The sequence below is a fragment of the Micropterus dolomieu genome, linkage group LG12 (genome assembly GCF_021292245.1).
Source record: "Micropterus dolomieu isolate WLL.071019.BEF.003 ecotype Adirondacks linkage group LG12, ASM2129224v1, whole genome shotgun sequence".
Taxonomy (NCBI): Eukaryota; Metazoa; Chordata; class Actinopteri; order Centrarchiformes; family Centrarchidae; genus Micropterus; species Micropterus dolomieu.
Genome location: NC_060161.1, coordinates 27621707 through 27639883, shown reverse-complemented (window position 1 = coordinate 27639883; position 18177 = coordinate 27621707). Strand labels below are relative to the sequence as shown.

The 18177-nt window shown below is 40.6% G+C and overlaps 1 protein-coding gene across 1 annotated transcript in view; it reads left to right on the top strand.

Moving 5' to 3' along the window:
• The first annotated feature begins 809 nt into the window (after window positions 1-809).
• col4a6 (collagen, type IV, alpha 6) overlaps window positions 810-18177 on the top strand; it is a 145542-nt gene continuing 128174 nt past the window's right edge. Inside the window, exons 1-3 of the mRNA XM_046064304.1 lie at window positions 810-838; window positions 1008-1129; window positions 1303-1348. Of these exons, the coding sequence (XP_045920260.1) occupies window positions 1119-1129; window positions 1303-1348 (57 nt within the window). The 5' untranslated portion in view covers window positions 810-838; window positions 1008-1118. The remainder of the gene's footprint in view (window positions 839-1007; window positions 1130-1302; window positions 1349-18177) is intronic.

Sequence of the window (18177 nt, the reverse complement as noted above, 5' to 3'; positions counted from 1 at the left end):
AGTGCACCTTCAACAAAATCTCTTAAATTAATGTGTTGTAAGCTGAGGGCTCACTCAGGTCAAGTTGGACTAAAATAGAACATTGAAGAGCTAAAAGAGGACTGTGCAACTTGAGAAACTCAGTGTCTGCACCACTTTAAGAACAGAGATCAGGACAGAGATGTTTTTAATTGTAACTCAAATTTAAGAAACATGTGACCCTCACAACACAAAGAAAGTCCTGCATTTTATTTATTAGGATCCTTTTTTTTTTTACCTTAAAAGAAAATCTGTTTGTATGTCTGTGTATAAACTGTTGAGTTTATTGAAAATGTGCGATACCCAACAAAAATATCATGCAAGCAAAGGAGATTAAATAAAGATTTAGTACCAGACTTTATGTCTTCATAGAGATTGGCAGGACTATTACATGGATTACATGGATGTTATGGTTAATGTTGCATAAAGCATCAATGTTACTTTAAACTACAGTAATTATTGAGAAACTAACTTTTTAGGAGTATTATGTTGATAGCACAGGAAAAAGAAAAATATATATAAGTTCATAATGGTTTCTACAAACTCACAATTAAGCATCAAAAGGCTTTATAGTATCTTTAAACGTTATATAGGCTATAGGCTATATTTTTTTATGGCCCAGTAGCGACTTCCTCGGTCTAGAAGCATCTCCTTTGCTGCACCAAACTGTTTGGCGTGGTGAAAAGCTTCTGTTGCAGCCAAAGGTATGGAGACATGAATGACATGCGTTGGCCCCTCCTCTCGTGCTGCTGTGGTGCGCTGCTGATTTGAAGCGCAACAACCCGGAGAGCGCAGCAGCGACTTCACCGCTGCAACTTTGGTGAGTTGGATAAGCTCGCAGTTTATGAAATCACCCACGAAGAGGGTTTCCGTGCTGCTTATGGATTAATCATTGAAGCTGTGTGTGGTGTGTGTGTGTTTGTATAAAGGCCGGTTTGTGTTTGGCGGTGGGATACTTTATCTCTCTCTTTCTCTCTGTCTCCGGGTAGATGACAGGGTTTTTTTTGGAGCAGTCGATGAGCGCGTTTGAAGTGCCTTGCTGGTGAAGACAGGGGAATCGGGTCTCGAGCTGTGGTTCCCTCTCTGCCAGTTGGATCAAAATGAAATTCCTGTAAGCCTTTTTTTCTCTTCAAATGTAGGCTACTTTTTTAAAGTTAGTTTTCGGCTTTGCAAGCACCCGCAGTGTTGTGGGCGACATTATTAGCCGAGCTCCGGCACAGCTACCTGCCAGATAATCACTGGGGGGAAAAGCCACACTATCGATAATATTTATTTCTCCGGCAGGATTTGTGTGATAGCAGTCGCCCTGGCGGTGAGATCCACGCACGGAGTAAGTCCCATTTGTTTACTATTAAACTCCTCCAGCTGAAGTGGCTCCCCACTTCTATATTTAGAGCGCCGATACAGCATATAAACGATGAAGCTGGATGTGTTGTTTTTGAATGGTGATGTGTAATTGCTGGAGAACATACTTTTCATGAAATTCTTGCACATAAATGGCTCTGCTGATACTGTGGCCAAACGGCGAGACCTCTCTGCCTAAAGCCACTTTAAATAGTACAATTTAACACTAAAACATCTGCTTGTTGCATGAATTATGCGTTTATGTGCTTATAAAGCACTTTCATACCTGCACTCTGCACAGGTCTCTTACATGTATCCTCCATGCGTCACTCTGTGGGTGTCTTCAGCCTGCCGCATGAGGAGACATATTTCTGAATGTCTTTTAGACACTCTTCCAACACTTTACGCACACTTCCGTCAGTTTTTCGAGGTACTTTTTAGTGTCATTTTATATAAACGGAAAGTTCCAGGTGCGTTCACTGTTCCAACATTTGTGTCAAACACTTTTCAAACTGCGTGGGTGCTTTTTTACCTAAAGCTTTGGTTTATAGTTTGCATTTATAAGTAGCCCGAGGGACCGATAAAAGCAGTTCATGTTTGAGTGGGCCTGTTCAGTCATTTGCATTTCAAAGTCCGCCCCGCTGATGAATATTTAGGATAAGGAGATTATTAGGGCAACGTGCCCCTTTTTTCCCACAAGCCACACCTATCCAAGACAAGCCCACTGCTGAGGGAGACATCTGCTGCAGCAAGACCGTGCAAGCAAACAGGGATTGTCTTCTTTCTTTACACCACTCAGTATCACAAATTGCAAGCTTTAAACACTTTAATTGTAATTTAGGTTTAATATTAGGTTTGAAGGCATAGAGCATTTTTAAACGGCTCTGAACTCTGAACTATTACTTGAAATGCCAATGTCAATATATGCACTTATTACATTATTATATTGCTTTCTATCGCACTTTGTGGAGTTTTTAAAAAAAAATTTAACATCAGAACCCTCAAACCAAAATGTCATTTTCCAATGAAAACCATGCTCACCATCTCCAAAATTGGTAACACTTTACTCTAACCCTCCCTATTTAGCATTTATAAACACTATATAAACATTTAGAAAGTGGTTTATAACAGAATTTAATGTATCTAAGGAAGGTTAAAATCAAGGGCAACTGGTCTAGTATCTTCAACCAAGCCCAGTTGCCCTTAATTTTAACCTTTCTTATATAACAATGACCTGAATGACTGAGAATCTTCACAGGTCTCAATTTAATGTAGTTTTAAACTGACATAAGGACATTTTGAGTTATAGTTATTGTCAGATACTTTAATAACATGTCTCTTTCTGCTTACAACTGCATTATAGTGTGTTATGAAAGTTTTAACTGTATATAAATAGAGCGGTTAAGCGATCCTTTATGGGTTGATAAAAAAATTACTTAAGCTAAACACACCATTAAAAAAAAATTGGATAATCTGAAAACATGTTTTCTTAGCTCATAAAAAGGTCACATATTGGAGAAACGTGGGTTTCACAAGACACTCACGACTCCCTATATGTGAGTGCAGCTGTGGGGAAGAACATTAACTAATCGTACAATAGAGGAAGAACACAGAGAAGTTAAAATAATACTTTATTGAGGCATAGACTGGCCATCTTTGATGACAAGGGCTAGGCTAAGTTGTGAAGAGAAGGATCAGTGCAACACTGGTGTCATTCAAACTGATGGGAGGCAACTTCTTTCTTGTTCATTTGGGAGGATCTTTGGTTGAGGAGAATAGAAAGCGTGAGCTGTATCTACAAAATATTTGCACAGCATTTAGCTGATGTTGGGTGAAAGCTTCCAAAACGGCTTTAAGATTGGCGACCTTTATGAAACTGGTTTTGAGGAGGCCCCGAAAAAACCCCCATGGGGTTGTTCATCCAGTAAAGACAAAACATCATTTCATGTGCGCTTTTATCAATAGTGTTGTATAATCAGTGGTGGAAGAAGTAGTCACGTATTTTTCTTTTAAATTAAAATAGCGAAACCGAGTGTTGTAGTCAAGACCGCCCAAACGAGACCAAGTCAAGACAAAGCCAGAGGGATGGCGAGACCAAGTCAAGAACAAGACCAGAGTTTATCGAGACTGAGTCAAGCCTAAGACTTTTAGGGGCTGAGACCAAGTTCAGACCAAGACCGAGGGACGGCGAGACCGAGTCAAGACCAAGACCAGTTGCCCACATTACATGACACACTATAAAATGTGGAACGAGATCATAGGTACTTCTCAAATTGATCTGAAAGAGCCACATTCCCATGAAAACACCCCACATGAAATCAACGGAAGCATCTTTTTTCAACACTCCTTTTCCATGCTTACAATCGTTGATACGTTTACGGTAACAACACATTTTTAATTAGGGTTATTGGTTGCATTTGAAGCAATACGTTTTACATCCAATTGAAGTTGGGATGTTAACAAATAAATCAGACAATGCAAAAGCAATTTATTGATATTCCCAAAGTTATGGTCTTGATTGGTCTTGAAATAAAATCCCAAGTCCTCAATGTCCGAGACCGAGACAAGACCGAGTAGAAATTCGGTCAAGTTCGAGACATCAAAAAAGTGGTGTTAAGACCAGTCTCGAGACCAAGACCGGTCTCGAATACTACAACACTAGCAATACCTCAATATACAAATATTCAGTTACAAATAGAAGTCATTCAAAAATCTGCCTTAAGTAAAAGTTCAGAAGTATTATCAAAATAGTTGGGGTATGTGATTCTGGAGAAATCCAGTACTGTGGCAAATATATAGGGCTAACAACGACTAATGTAATTACTGTTGCCACAGCTACTGCTACCTCTAGTGGCTGCATGACGGTAGCAAAGTGACAGTGTACAAAGAGCGCATGTACAGTCAAAGTTTTGTTAAATAACATTACGTAGGTGAGTTAAGCCATGTGACTTGCATAACCCAAATCCCAATGTTTTCTCAAACAAAACCAAGTAGTTTTAACCTAGCCAAACTGTGACCATCTCACAACGTTAACCACATGTTTAACGTCATGTGACTTGCGTCACGTGACACGTCACATATGCCTGTCGCTGGGCTGGTACTTTCCAACAGTCATATATGTTGTTTTGAGACAAATGACAAACAGCCTATTTTGTTGTTTAGGTATGAGGACCTGTTGGTAATTAAACATTACCTGGCACACAGAACGGACAGCGTTAGAACAACCTGTGAAGTCCAGGAGGAGAGATTAAGAAGTAACTTTTACTAGTGGCCAAACCAGTGGCTGTAACTGGGTGGATCAATATGTTTGGCCATCACAACCTGAGCAAAATGACTCGTTTCGCTATCAGAATGTGATCCACTCGGTCAATAACATTTGAAAAGGTTACACCAGCCTAGGGTTGGGCCGATAGACTATTTTTAATCACCAAGAACATTATTTTTTATAAATTTTAAATATGCTTTGCACATTTATCGTCTGATGGAAATTTTGGAGACAATGCCCAACCCTACACCAGCCGCATATTTACGCACATGGCAAGTATGCATGGCTATGTAGACCCTATGCAGGAGTATTAATCAAGCTTTAGTGCCTTGCTCTACCAGCCGAGTGACAGGATAGTAAGGTTGTCGTCGGCTGTGACAGAGATGCTGACGGGGAACATTACGCAGCAAAAAGCTTCCTGTGTCTCAGTAGCTGATGGAGCTGCATTGACTTTGAATTGACTCCTCCACCCACTTCCCACCTCCCTGTTGTTTTATATTGTATGTATGTGTGTGTGGGTGGCTGAGTGGATGGATACGTGTGTGTGGGGTGGGGGGGTGGGGGGGGGGGGGGGGGGGGGGGGGGGGGGGGGGGGGGGGGGGGGGGGGGGGGGGGGGGGGGGGGGGGGGGGGGGCAGATGACTTTATTGGGTGGTCTAGGCTGTCATTGGTATCCGTGTGTTTGGGTGGGTATCGCTGTGGTGCGGCTGTGGTTCCAGCCCTGAATCCAAATGTCAAGTTTGTTGCCTTTCTGTGCTACTGTAAGCTGATATCAAAGGAAAGGTCTTTATCAGGTGCTATCAGTGTCATCAGATATGACTAAATACACACATACTTGTTTATCTCTCAGTGGAAATACTCTAGCTTGCAAGATGGCATTGCAGTGAGCATAAGATAACGTTGGGTTAAGATGAATTTGTAATTTACAGACATAAAAATATTAGTTTATTACTCTCTCTCTCTGTTTCTCTGCAAAAAACACCAGCATTCATTGAACGTATATCTTAATATGTGCTTATAAATGTCTCTATGAATAATATGGAAAGTGTTTAAGACAGCCAGACCACATTATACTGAAATAATGAATGATTTTGAATCTGGTGAAAGTGTAAATTGGGATTATTTTGTTTATGTGATTATTTTGTTATAGATATCTTACACTTCATACTGGCTCTCGTTTTACAAGAAATTTGGTCCAGAGGTTTGCAGACATTAGTGTTACAATGCTGAAAAACAGCACTAGGTTTTGGCAGCTTGTACCACCTCTATGCATAAAAATAAACTAGGGTTGGGCAATATGGCCAAAAATGTTATCACAATTAAACATTTCATACCATTAGATATCGATAATTATCACAATAAATGTCAAATAATTATTTATTTCACATTTAAAGTCTGATTTTTGCTCCTGACTAAAAGTTGAAGATAACAGACGGTTTTAAAATTTCTTTATGGTCTCAACATGACAAACACTTGATGCCAAACAGAGGATCACTTAACAAATCTGAGGTAGAACATTCAAAACAATTATCATAACATCATTTTTCAACAAATATGCATCAGTAAAATTAAGTAAGCCAGTCCCTTTTCTTCAACAAAATAAATATCTTAATAGGAAATTATTAATTATTGTTCTATTGCCTAGCCCTAAAATAAACACACTTTTTAAAGGTATTTCAGCAGTCTGGCAGCCATTCATTTGGACCTTAGCTCATGTTCCTGCAAATTTAAGATGTGTTTGTTGCAACAGAAACTGTTCTGTTTTGGACCAAAACTGTTGAATTTTGTATTTAGCTTGGTAGCTAGCAAACCACAGTATTGTTAACCGTCTAGTTACATGTCTAGAAGAAGCTAGCTTTGGTAGCTGCTAGGAGTAGCTTGTTAGCAATGTTTAGTTTGCTAGCTAGTTATGATGACAGTTGCTTCAGGGTAACTGAACAGACTCATCTCAAGCTACAAGCTGCACTGCTGCCAAACGTATTTAGCTAAATTAACCTACAGTACATTTAGAAACGTGCTTATTTTGGACTACTTAGCTTTATTTTTGTCGTTAGTAATCAAACGAAAGCCCACAACAACAATTCTTTTGGGTACCTCACTTTTTTGAGCCTGGTTGTTATATTTATGGATTATTTTAACGTTATTTGATTCCCCACTCAACTTGACTGTAAATTATGTTTCAGTGAACATAGAGAGAGAGAGAGATAATCTTCAGGAGCTGCTCCAAAGTGCCTGTAAGGGCAGCTGTTGGCACAGGGAAAACATCACACACAGGTGAGGAGGAATGGTGAGGAGAGGGGAGGAGGCATGTCGGGAAGGAGAGGAGGCAGTCAAGGGTTGGAGCGAGTGATTCGTTACCTGGACAGTTAGGAAATCCTTCAGAAAGGTGCTCTTTACATTTGTTTTGACTCAGTTGGCATGCGAGATGAGGGGTGGGGGTGGGGGTGTACACACTTGTACATATTGTTTATTCTCTGGTGACAAATGAGCGTTTTAAGAACATGTTTCTCACTCACTTGGATATGTTGTGTTGGCTTAGTTCATGGCAGAAATGGATAGTTTTATAAAGGATTGACTGATGCTTTGGTAGACCTCTGACATCTTCTTATGGCAGGTAGACATCACCATTTTAGGCTTTAAATGATCGTACCAGTATGTAGTTGCATCTCTTTAAATACAAATCATGTGTACATGTTATGTTTGTGCTTACATGATAAGTAACTAGCAGACTCTTGATCAGATCATCAAGTTGGTTTATTACATTAAATGAATGAAGATTGGAACTGAATAGAAACCAATAGGTGCCAGGGAAAAAAGTACATACACATTTCTAAAACACATTACATGTTTTGCAAACTGGCTAGATGTGTACATCATTTGTAGTAGGGCTGCAACTAATGAATATGGTTATAACTTCCCAGAGCCCAGGTTGAAATGTTCGATTGTCTTTTAAATAGTCCAACAAAACTAAAGATGATAAGTTTATTACAGAAGTGGAATTTAACTTGAGGTTGTTGCAGAAAAGACGGTCCTTCTTAGCTGATCTGCGTATCTTCAATATTGCTGATATGGATTGCTGACTAGAGGTGGTTTTTGCTGCTAAAAAGATGCTGAAAACTTGCAGACCTTCTTGGTACCACAGTGCAGAGACCACCATTTAATCCCCCTTTCCCTGCCTCACCCCCTCCTCTTTTGAATTCCTCCAGAGCTTGGCAGGACTTGTTGGGCTGTCTCCCGCTACCTGCAGGTGCTATAGGCTTGAACATTCCAGAAACGCTAAGTGAGGCGACTGATCACTGCTTGATTTGTGGTTTCTAGACCCTCCCTAATTCAACCGAGTCCCCCGCCTCCTCCTTCCTTTCCCTTCTGTCCCCCTCCTCCCATCCTCGCCCAATCATTACCCCCTCACGCCCCCCTTTCCTATCACTTTTTGCCCTCAATGCTTCCACAACTCAGGCGATCCTTTACCAGTTCATTTGTGGTTTGATTTGCGAGTGGTGGTGATCCCCCTCCCCCCCATAACCTCCTCACCCTTCCTGTGTTATCACAGCCCGAATCTTTCTTTCTATCTCCAAAGTTCCTCTAATTGATTGAAATCTTTTTTTTTAAATTATTATTTAAACTAAATAAGTTGCAGGAATACTTATCTGAACGTTTGTCACTCTTAAGCTGATCTTCACATAATGATTTATTCTGTGCACACTGCAAAAACTGAGCTCTCAAAAACAAGGGGAAAAAAGCATTAAAATGGGGGAAATATTACTTAAAATAAGCTAAATTATCTACCATCAGACCAAGAATATTTCACTTACTACTTAAGGCCAAAAAAACTTGAAACAAGTGAAATTCTCTAACATAAAAGCCACCTGGTAAGAAGAAATATCTTGTCAGACAAAAAACAAGCATATTTTGCCTTCAATTAAGATAATTAATCTTACTAAGATTTTAGTTTTTGCAGCGCACAAAGCATCACAAAAATGGTTCACTCTGCTTGCTAGATTTCTTTATTTTTTTCATTTCTGTAACTCCATTTTCTCAGTTTAGTAAAAAAAGAAGTGCCTTCATTCATTTCATAAAATAAACTTACTGTTAAACCTCAGTGTACAGAAGTTTGTAGAGCACCTGTTAGCTAACTTGTGCTAACATGATTGTAAAGCCCAGAGCCAAAGGCAAAAAATAAAAAATATAGACAAGACAAAGCAAATATTTTGAAGGGTCTAAGTCTTTTCATTCTGAGTGTTAAGTGTTGTTCAGTGTTACTATCTGATGGCGCCCTTACTCAATGTAATACGGTAGTAAAACGTGTTGTTACGTCCTGATGTGATGTCACTATGATCTGTGTTGCGCATGTGTCTGGACCTACAGTCTCTGTTTGATGATGAGATGTGAAGTGTTCGCCTTCTTGAAAAAATATGCCAGTCAAAGAGGCTAAAGAGAGATAATGGCTGAAGTCTTGCTTAAGGTTGCGCACAAGTATCTAAGCAAGCTGGTAAAGGTTTTGTGTTTTTATTTTTTTTTGTAGTGCAGATAAAAAAACTTGGTAAACAAGATTTCTGACTTTACTCTCGGGTTTAAAATATTTCAGGGTTTACGTGTGTGTTGTTTTAAATATCAGTATGTTCCAGCATTTTTAGAAGTGGATAGTGACTGCGCTGTGCTTTACATTCCCAAAAGGTATTTGCCTGAAAACAAGGACGCACGCTGATGATTTGGGTCAGGACGAGATTAGCCGTGCTTGTGAAAAGAGTTCTGACGTTGTTTTGAAATGTGATAGGTGAAGAGCCGACTGCTAAACCTGCAGACAGAAAGAGTGTGTGTCGTGTGATGTGACCGGGTCATGCTGCTCTGTCTCAGTTAGTGGTCCATGTCGTGGGTCTAGAGGATTTTTCTTTGTCTCTGTCTTTTTCACCACCTCCCATTCACCTTTGTTGCCACTCTGTGCTCTCAGGAGCTCTTTCCCGCTCAGTCTCTTGCCATCAACCTCATTTTCAAGCTGGAATAACCACTTTCCTTTCCTCCCCCTCTTCCAGTGTCACTTTTCACTCCCTGTAGTTTCCTCAGTGGCTAAAATACTTTGTCAGTAAGTACATTAGGAAACCTATAAACCACATATACCAGGTTTAGCGTAACAGCTGAAAAGCCCCTGCAGTTCCCCTCCCACGCCCTCATTTAAGACTCTGCTACCTGTTCCCCATTCCCATAAAATCGCATGTATCTGTGTTTGCCTATTTTGCTAGTGCAGGTGGGATGAAGGCCACTGGGAAATACCCTCGGCATAACTTTTAAGAGGAAACATTTTTTTCAACTGTTTAATGTCACCACAGTGTACACAAACAAAGCTAATCTGGAGTCAGTGGAGACCAAAGTGTGAAACCAAATGTCAAGAATGCAGAAAGAGACGCTCTGGCTAAAATGTCTGAACACAGTACAGACATTCATTTGCATGTTTTCTGAAAGGGTTTGTAGAATATATGATATATTAGTAGAATTGTCATCAGTTTTGTCACGAAATCTAATAATGAGACAATGAAAAGATGTCCGTCATCAGGCAAAAGTGAAGTCGTCAAATGTCTTTTTTGTCCGACCAACAGTCAAAAACTAAAACATATTGCTTTACACTGATTGAAACAATGTTTGTTTGACATTTTTTGCTTTATGAGTGAGCTAAATGATTAATTGAAGATCCAAATTTTATATTGATTGACTGATCTGTTTTTTTAATTTTAATTTTATTTCAGCAATACAACATATAATTCTTTGTCAATTTAAATTGCAGTTCATATCCTCACACCACGTCTGAAGCTCTACACTGAAGAAGAAAAGTGGTGTTTTTCTTTACTCTCTTGTTAGGTGAAAAAAATCTAAGTCGTGTACTTAAGTTTTGCATGTACAAATGTTTGGCTAGCATTATTAGCTTTCCGCCCTAAAAGCAACCTATAAATTAAAACCCTGAATGATAGGGACCTTTGTGGTATTTGTTTAGGAGATACAGAACTGTGCGTTTGCCAGGTCTGTAATTCTAACTAATGTTTCACAATCTCTGTTGTGCTCGAGTCAAAATAAGATTTGGCAAAACATCCAAGAACAAAAAAATGAGAGAGGTGCGTTGATGTAACTGTTGACAGGCGCTGCCTTCTGCCTTCCCTTTCTCTCTCTGTCTTTGCCTGTGTTGCTCTTTGACTTGGTAACAGTGTTCGTGTTGGGCAATCCTCCTGAAAAGCGTTACATGTCATGCTTTTGCATCCATCCATCTTTCACTGCATCCCTTCAAAAGTATGCTGCATCGCTGTCGTTTCGAGAGGCACAAAAGGCTATCTTTGTTGAGGATGGGCAACAGCTTGTTTGGAACGATTAATAAGGATGATGTGAATTCTCTCCCTGTAATCAATCGGATTTGTGACTTGGCTGTTGTTGCGCTTCAGTAGTTCCTAACAATGATTGATTGATCATCTGCTTTTCTTCTCTATCTGTGTTGCTTTCCGACTTTAATTGACTTTAATAAACGTGCTTTAGCAGCTGATATGACATTGGAGATCTTAATCAGTGTGTGACTGGGATTTGTGTGTGAGTCTTGGCAGGTATTTTTGCCAAACCATCCAATTTCACGATCCAATGATTGCGATTGAAGAGCCAGCTTAAAGGTTGGGGCAACAAATGGCAGGAAGGGGCAAGGAAACAGTTACAGTCACTGCATCATCCTCCTCCATCTGCCGAGCCTCTGCACCGCCACTTTCACATATCAGATCCGGTGAGCTCCGGAGGTCAGAGGTCATCCGAGTACAAAGGCAGCAGGGGCTCTCGGGTCGCGGCGGCGGCTTAACATTCCACCCGCTCTTCAGATTTGTTTATCGCACTTTGTCTTTTGCTTCTGTGCCTCTCATGAAAGGAAGACGAGCAAAAACGCCACAGATAGAGACGGAGAGCAGGGGAAAGTCAATACAAGGAGCAGGGAGGGGGTTATTGTATTTACAACCTGGGTCTGTGTTTGTGAAGGTCTTTAGGCTTGACAGAGAGTAACTGAGGTGGGGCAGTGTTTGGCTGCCTGGATGCTCGGTGGGAGTGCTGTCTTAGCTTGTTCGACGTGCCCGGTCCCTTCTCCTCAATGCCATCTCCCTCTCTGGGCTGTTTGTACTTCAGAAGGATTAGACTTTCAATCTACTACTCCCCATTTGTCTATCTCTTTGTCTTTCAGTCTTCCTTTTCTTGCTTCATTTTGTTGATCTTGTTCCTTTCAAAATCCTTTCTTTACTTTACAAGCAATACAGCAGTGTCGACCCCTTCTACCTCTAAAAGTGCCTCATCTCTGTGTTAGCTTTGGACAAATTTGGCAACTGCAATAGTCCATTTTTTGTATGATTAAATGATGACGATGATATGAGAGAGGTCCCGTAGAGAATTGTTACAGATGCACTATCCCTCAGCTCTACAAGGCGTTTTAGCGTCTTTCAGGAAATTTTTGTCCTCATTAACCCCATTTCTCTTGTTTTGCTGAACATTGTGGAGCAGCTAAAGATCTTGATATTTTTTTTTACAGAGCTAAAAGCCTAGTAAAAATCTGTCTTAATTGTGTCAGTTGGACAGAAATACAGCTCCAAGTGAATGATGTGTTGCTCCTTGTCTGCTGGATGTGTTAATAAGCAACATTTTGCCAGGGGTTAGGCATAACTAACCATTAATGGCATTAATGGTGATTAAAAATCTATTAGTACGCTGCTAAATTAAAGTTTATTCTTTTATCCATATTTCCACAGAAACCTTTTATTACTGATTAAAACAAAAGCCATGGAAACTTAACCCCCCTCGAGGACTTTGAGTTTGTTTTGAAGTCAGGAAGCCTGACAGGTTCAATTCCTGCTTCGCTTTGATGCTCCGCCTTTCCCCCTGCAACATTACTTTGGCATTAGACACCAACTTCTTCAGCCCTTTAAGCCAAACATTTTTCCTTTTTAGTGCAATTATGATATGCATGCCTGTGCAGAGGGAACACAACTTCTTTTGTTTGTCAGTTTACTGTGGTGGTGGTCTGAACATCCGCCCCTTTAGGGACAAGGTGTGTGTATGTGACTGAGCGGCTTTCTGATTACCATTAATGTTCTTTAATAGAGACGTTAATCACATACTGGAGTCCACATTAATGCCATTGTTGTGGGTTGTAACGATGCAGGTGCAGATATTTACCCATTTTTTGGCCGGCAGATAATGTAAACCAAACCAAAACAAATGTGTGCACAGCTCTAATTTCCTGTTTAACTTTGCCTTTAGCATGGCAGCGTTAGCTTTAACTCTGTGCATTGTGAAGGGATAAAGCTGGGCTGAAGCTCTCTTTCTCTAATCCTGCAGAGACACTGACATCTTGTTCTGTCTTTCTTTACTTTCAGTTAAATTCTTGAAGCTTAAAAAAGTGATTAACTGTACAATTGTTAGTTAGCTAGTTAACATTTTGAGACGTGCAGTCAAATCAGTTATTTGTAGTTTTGCCGTTGAAACATCAGAAACGTGTCAGGGGTAACACCTGTGCCACAGACCAGGACACAAAATAATCAAGTTTGAAACAAGAATATGTTAGCTTCAGATTTTTATACCCCAGGAAGACAAGCTGTGGTGGCCATGCTTTAGGAAGAACCTTTTTTTTAGATAATCTAATGAGATTTTAAAAAGTAGGAGATTTTAGAGATAAGTGGTTTGCAATGAACAGGATCGATATTTTTTTCCCAAGCATTTTAAAGAGTTCTCCACTGATTTACCATGGCACTCCTATAACATTGTCAAACTCACAATGAATAGTAAAAAAAAAGGATCATAATCCATGTCGCAGAGCCTTGTGAAAACCTGGTGCTACTTGACCTTCTCAACCGCCGACAGTTCGAGCTATGATTCAGGTGTGTTATGCTAGGAGTGGCTAATGTATCCTCGAGCTGCTAGCCATAATCAGAGATGAGCAGCGGGCTACAGAGTTTTTATTCAAAAATTATCTTTAAAAAATATATTTTCTTATTAAATTTCTTTTTGACTTTTTTAATTGAGACATTTCTTTTCCCCCTGATTTTTCATGGCTGACATCAGTTCCCCCTGCTGCCCAGTCTGTGTGTCCGTGGTATCTGTGGTGAGGTAAACCCCGGCCGTGGTCCCACTTATGTCCCTGTGATAGGAACACTATCATTGGCACCTTAGATGCGTCAGTTATTACCGCCTCACTGTGTCTCTGCCTGTCCCTGTAATTACGGGAGCTTCCACTCTGTTTTTCCACCTCTTTGTCTCACACTCATCCTTCGCTCCGTCCTCTGTGCCAGCCAGGTAATCCAGGCAGCCAGGTAACTACCTCATCCATACCTCCCTCCCCTCCGCTTCCTCTCTGAGCTTCTTTATAAATGACTTAACTTACCTACCTTAGGTTACCTCCAGCTGTTCTGTGTTTGTCTCACTTTCCTTTTGTCATAACTTCACTAAAGTGGCTACCAACATAAAGATGAAGAAAACACAGACAGCCTCTGGCTTTGGAAGTGCCACAGCTTATTGCTGTATGAGCAGACACATCTATAAAGGCAATAACTTGTAGATTTATTTTCTTAAAACACTATAGCATTATAACTTATTTATGGCTTTTTTTCGTCCCATGATTATTTTTACGCCTACCGTATATACTATTTTACCTCCACTGGATTACGATTTGCGCTCCTTGCTTAAAAATTGTGATTTAAAGAAGATTATTATCATACTGGGTTAAGGAAGATAATAGAGTTGGATACAATAAAATAAAGGGATACACATCAAAGCTAAAAGTTAAACTGGGAAACATTGGCATGCATACAGTTACTGATAATATCTAATTAAAAAGTAACTTTAGAATGACTTTAGCCAACATATATAAAACAACACAAACTGTAGTTTGAGGTTCTGTGGAAACTCTTTGACTTCAGTTTTTGCCATTTCAAAAATCAAATGATCCATAAACGACTCTTCTCTCTTGGTTTAAGAGCCTTGCTGGTTGGTCAAGGTAAAGACAGTTGTTTTTTTTTTGCTCGTACCCACTGAGTTTGTCAATCTGCGTCGTCCTATGAACAATCATAAATCAGAATGACTTCCCAATTTGTTGTCTAGACCTATCCAGAGGGGAAAATACCAAATCAGTCAGCTGTAATTTACAGCGTTTTGTAGCGGGTTGTGAAGCTATCTTCCACGCCCTGCAGTTGAACCCTCACCAGCACTATTCATCATCTGTGACGGGACTGATGAGCTGCAGTCAGTCTTAAATTATAACATTATGTAAGACTGTGATTAATTGATTCTGTCTACAAAGCAACAGCTAAGTCCTGACTGGTTGGCATTTTATCGAATCCGTCTCGCAGCATTCGCATCCCTCCCAAGACTGTTTGGGTATTTCAAACAGGCTTCACGAGAGGAACTCCGGGAGCGATACAGAATCTTGTTTACGTGGGAGTAATGTCAGCTCTTAAAAGCATCGGAGAGGATATTTTCAGGGACTGGGTCACTCCGTCCCCTGGCACCCGCCCATAAAACAGCCTCAGCTCACTGCCGTGACCTGCTGCTGGCAGGACTCCCTCCTCACACGCAAACCCCTGGCCCAGTTTCTCCTGCGCTAACTCAGGCCTCATACCTGCCTGTGTGGGCAAGTGTAAGACAACTTTTGGCAGGTGTAACGCTAACGTCACACGCAACAAAGAGCTCTTGTTATCAGATTTCTGTGCCCTCTTAAATCACTGTCAGATCAAACTGTACAAAGAGCTCTCCAGAGAAATTCAACTTGACAAATAGCCCATGTCCACATCCAACATCACCATCTTTAATTTCAAGGAAATGATTAGGTAGAGAATTAGAATAACCATTAAAAAGAACATGTGAAGGTCATTTTTTTTTATGTGAAAGATATTTCAAATAAATAAATACAGTTACTTCAGTTACAAAGATTCCCAAGTTAAACTTTAATTTACTTTTGAAAACTGATATATTTGTACATGTGTGTACTATTCAGAGCTGCATACACTCACACCATGTAGTTTTGCAGCCTCAAAAACATTTATTAAGCCATAGGATAAAGGCTGACCAGCGTAGTGTTCATTGTAGCGCCCTGACTGAAGTGCCTTGAAGCTTAGCACTACCTGGCACCGTTCCCTTCGGCTTCACCCTGAGCCTCGTGCTCTTAGCTTTAACTCCATTCATTATGGAGTAAAGGGCCTCAGCTAGCCCGCTGGCTCTGTTCCCTGCTGCCCACCGTGGCCCCAACTGGCCACTAATGAGGGGGGACAGAAGATCATTGTGTCAACCTACGCTGAAACAAAGCAATTTTAATCTGGCATTTGCCTTTATCATCTTGATTTGCATTATTTCAGATATCTCACATCCTTTAGGAGCCAAGACTCTGTGCTGTGCGTTGGTATCGTTTTTCACCGTGAGACGACAGCGTCCTGAAAATGGGGTCAGTGTGTTTGTCAACAGAGTGCAGTTGCCCCTCAAATTTATTTAGCTGGCTCCTCTTGTTCCTAAAATAGCTCACTCGCTCACTCACTAGCTGGCCAGAGAGCAGCTAGTGAGTGTGTGTGTGTTGTCTGTTAGGGCCAAGTGGAAGGCGAGGTTTCATTACGTCTGTGGATGCTGTCTATAAAATGTCTATTTTGTCTGACAAACAGTCCAAACCCACCTGATATTCAGTTAAAACAACAGAAAACAGAGAAAAGCAGAACCTATTTACATTTAAAGAAGCTGATTCCAGCAAATTACTGGCACTTTTACATGAAAAAAAGGTAAGAAAAAATCTAAAAATATACTTTTTATACTAATTAATCTTCAAGTAATTGCTTCAGCTCTTATTCAGTTACTTTTCACAAAACTACAACACTGCTTTCAACAAACTGTCCCAAACGTAAGTCGGGAAGTAAAATGACTCCCAGCACTTAATTTGTGATATTCACCTTTAATTCTGTGTGTGAGAGTAAATCAGAGAGGATGAACTGAATCAGTAGGAGATGAAGAGAGCGCATAGGATCAATTAGGCAACAGAAAAGACATTTATTGCCCTTTTAACAATGTATATCTTGTTAGTTTGTTGCGGTTGGCGGCCCCTTACAGCAGCCCCACGAGCACGTGCACTGTGAGCAAAGACATGGTGCAATACTTTGCATCAGCATGTTGCCATTAAATGACTCTCAGCGACAGAAGCGATTCACATTTGCTTTCTTTCACTATTGGTGTAAAGTTGCTCTACCATGACGGCCACTTTACAAAATGTACAAAGTGACTCTGTGCAAGAAAGCGTATGAAATACTTGGCTTAGAGTATGTTGTGATGTTACAGCGCTTTGCATACCTCCTCTAGTGCTTCAACTGTTGCAAAACAGTCAAAAGTCGTTGCTTGGGGGAACGAAGCTTGAACAAAGGTCTTGAATGCTCTTAAACACTGAATGACACCGAGGTACATACACACACACGCACACGCACACACACACACACACACGCGTGCTTGATAACCCTGAGCCTTAGCCAAATTGAAACCCACAGGCCCAAACAAATTGAAGGACATGCTATCGTTGTTTTTACAGCAGGGTGGAAGATAAGCTGATACAAAGCTTTTGACTGGCAGCGTAGCAGAGCGAGCATGACATACAGGGTTTGTACAGAAAACAGCGGGTGCAAAATAAATATTTTCTTGCCAGCTGAGATTGCAAAATTTTAGAAACGCACCTTACTTCTTGTAACTTTCCCTCCTTTTGTAAACTTGAGGTCTTTGTGATGCCTGAAGGTCTTAAAATAATGTAATGGAATGTGCAGGTATTATTTTGTACACTGTGTAAGCTTATTACGTTTGTTTTTCAAAACAATCCACTACATCATAACAGAATCTCTTCACGACCTCGCTGACCTTCCAACCACGCCTCAAAACTTTCTTCAACTTAATTAAAATAGAAGTGAGGTCCACCTCATATGGAAAAGCTGCAAAGATTAATCGATTAGTTGACTGACAGACTATTTTGGTAATCGATTGAAGCATTGATTTTTTACTGAAAATGCCACAGTTCCAACTTCCTAAATGGGAGAATTGGCCGGTTTTCATTGTACATGATAGTGAATTAAATATTTTGGGCTGTTTGGACGAAACGAGACATTTGATGACGTCCTCTTGACGTTCACAGGCATTTTTCACAGGCGTTTGGTTAGTTAGAGAATATCACAATTCAACTTGTTCAGTTTTGCTTCTTCCAGGACCTCAAGTCAAATTGAACAGAAGAGGGTTTTATGAAATGGAACCAGGAAGCTGTTGTCATGAGGCTTGACATTTCAGTTCCTCGGGTTTCTTTTAACCGCTGGTTTGTTCAGAGCGACCTGCAGGTTGAGCGTCGTGCCTTTTCCTTCAGGAATGTTCATCCCGACCCCAGCGGCGTTCCAGATGACAGTTTAGGATTTTGGAGTCTGTGACAGACAGTTGGGGGGACAGGTCTGGGCTTAGGACTGTGAGGGCTAATAGCTAATGAACCGTTGCCAGGGGCGACATGAACATTTCATGTCATTGCCATAGCTACCAGCCCCCCCCCCCCCCCCG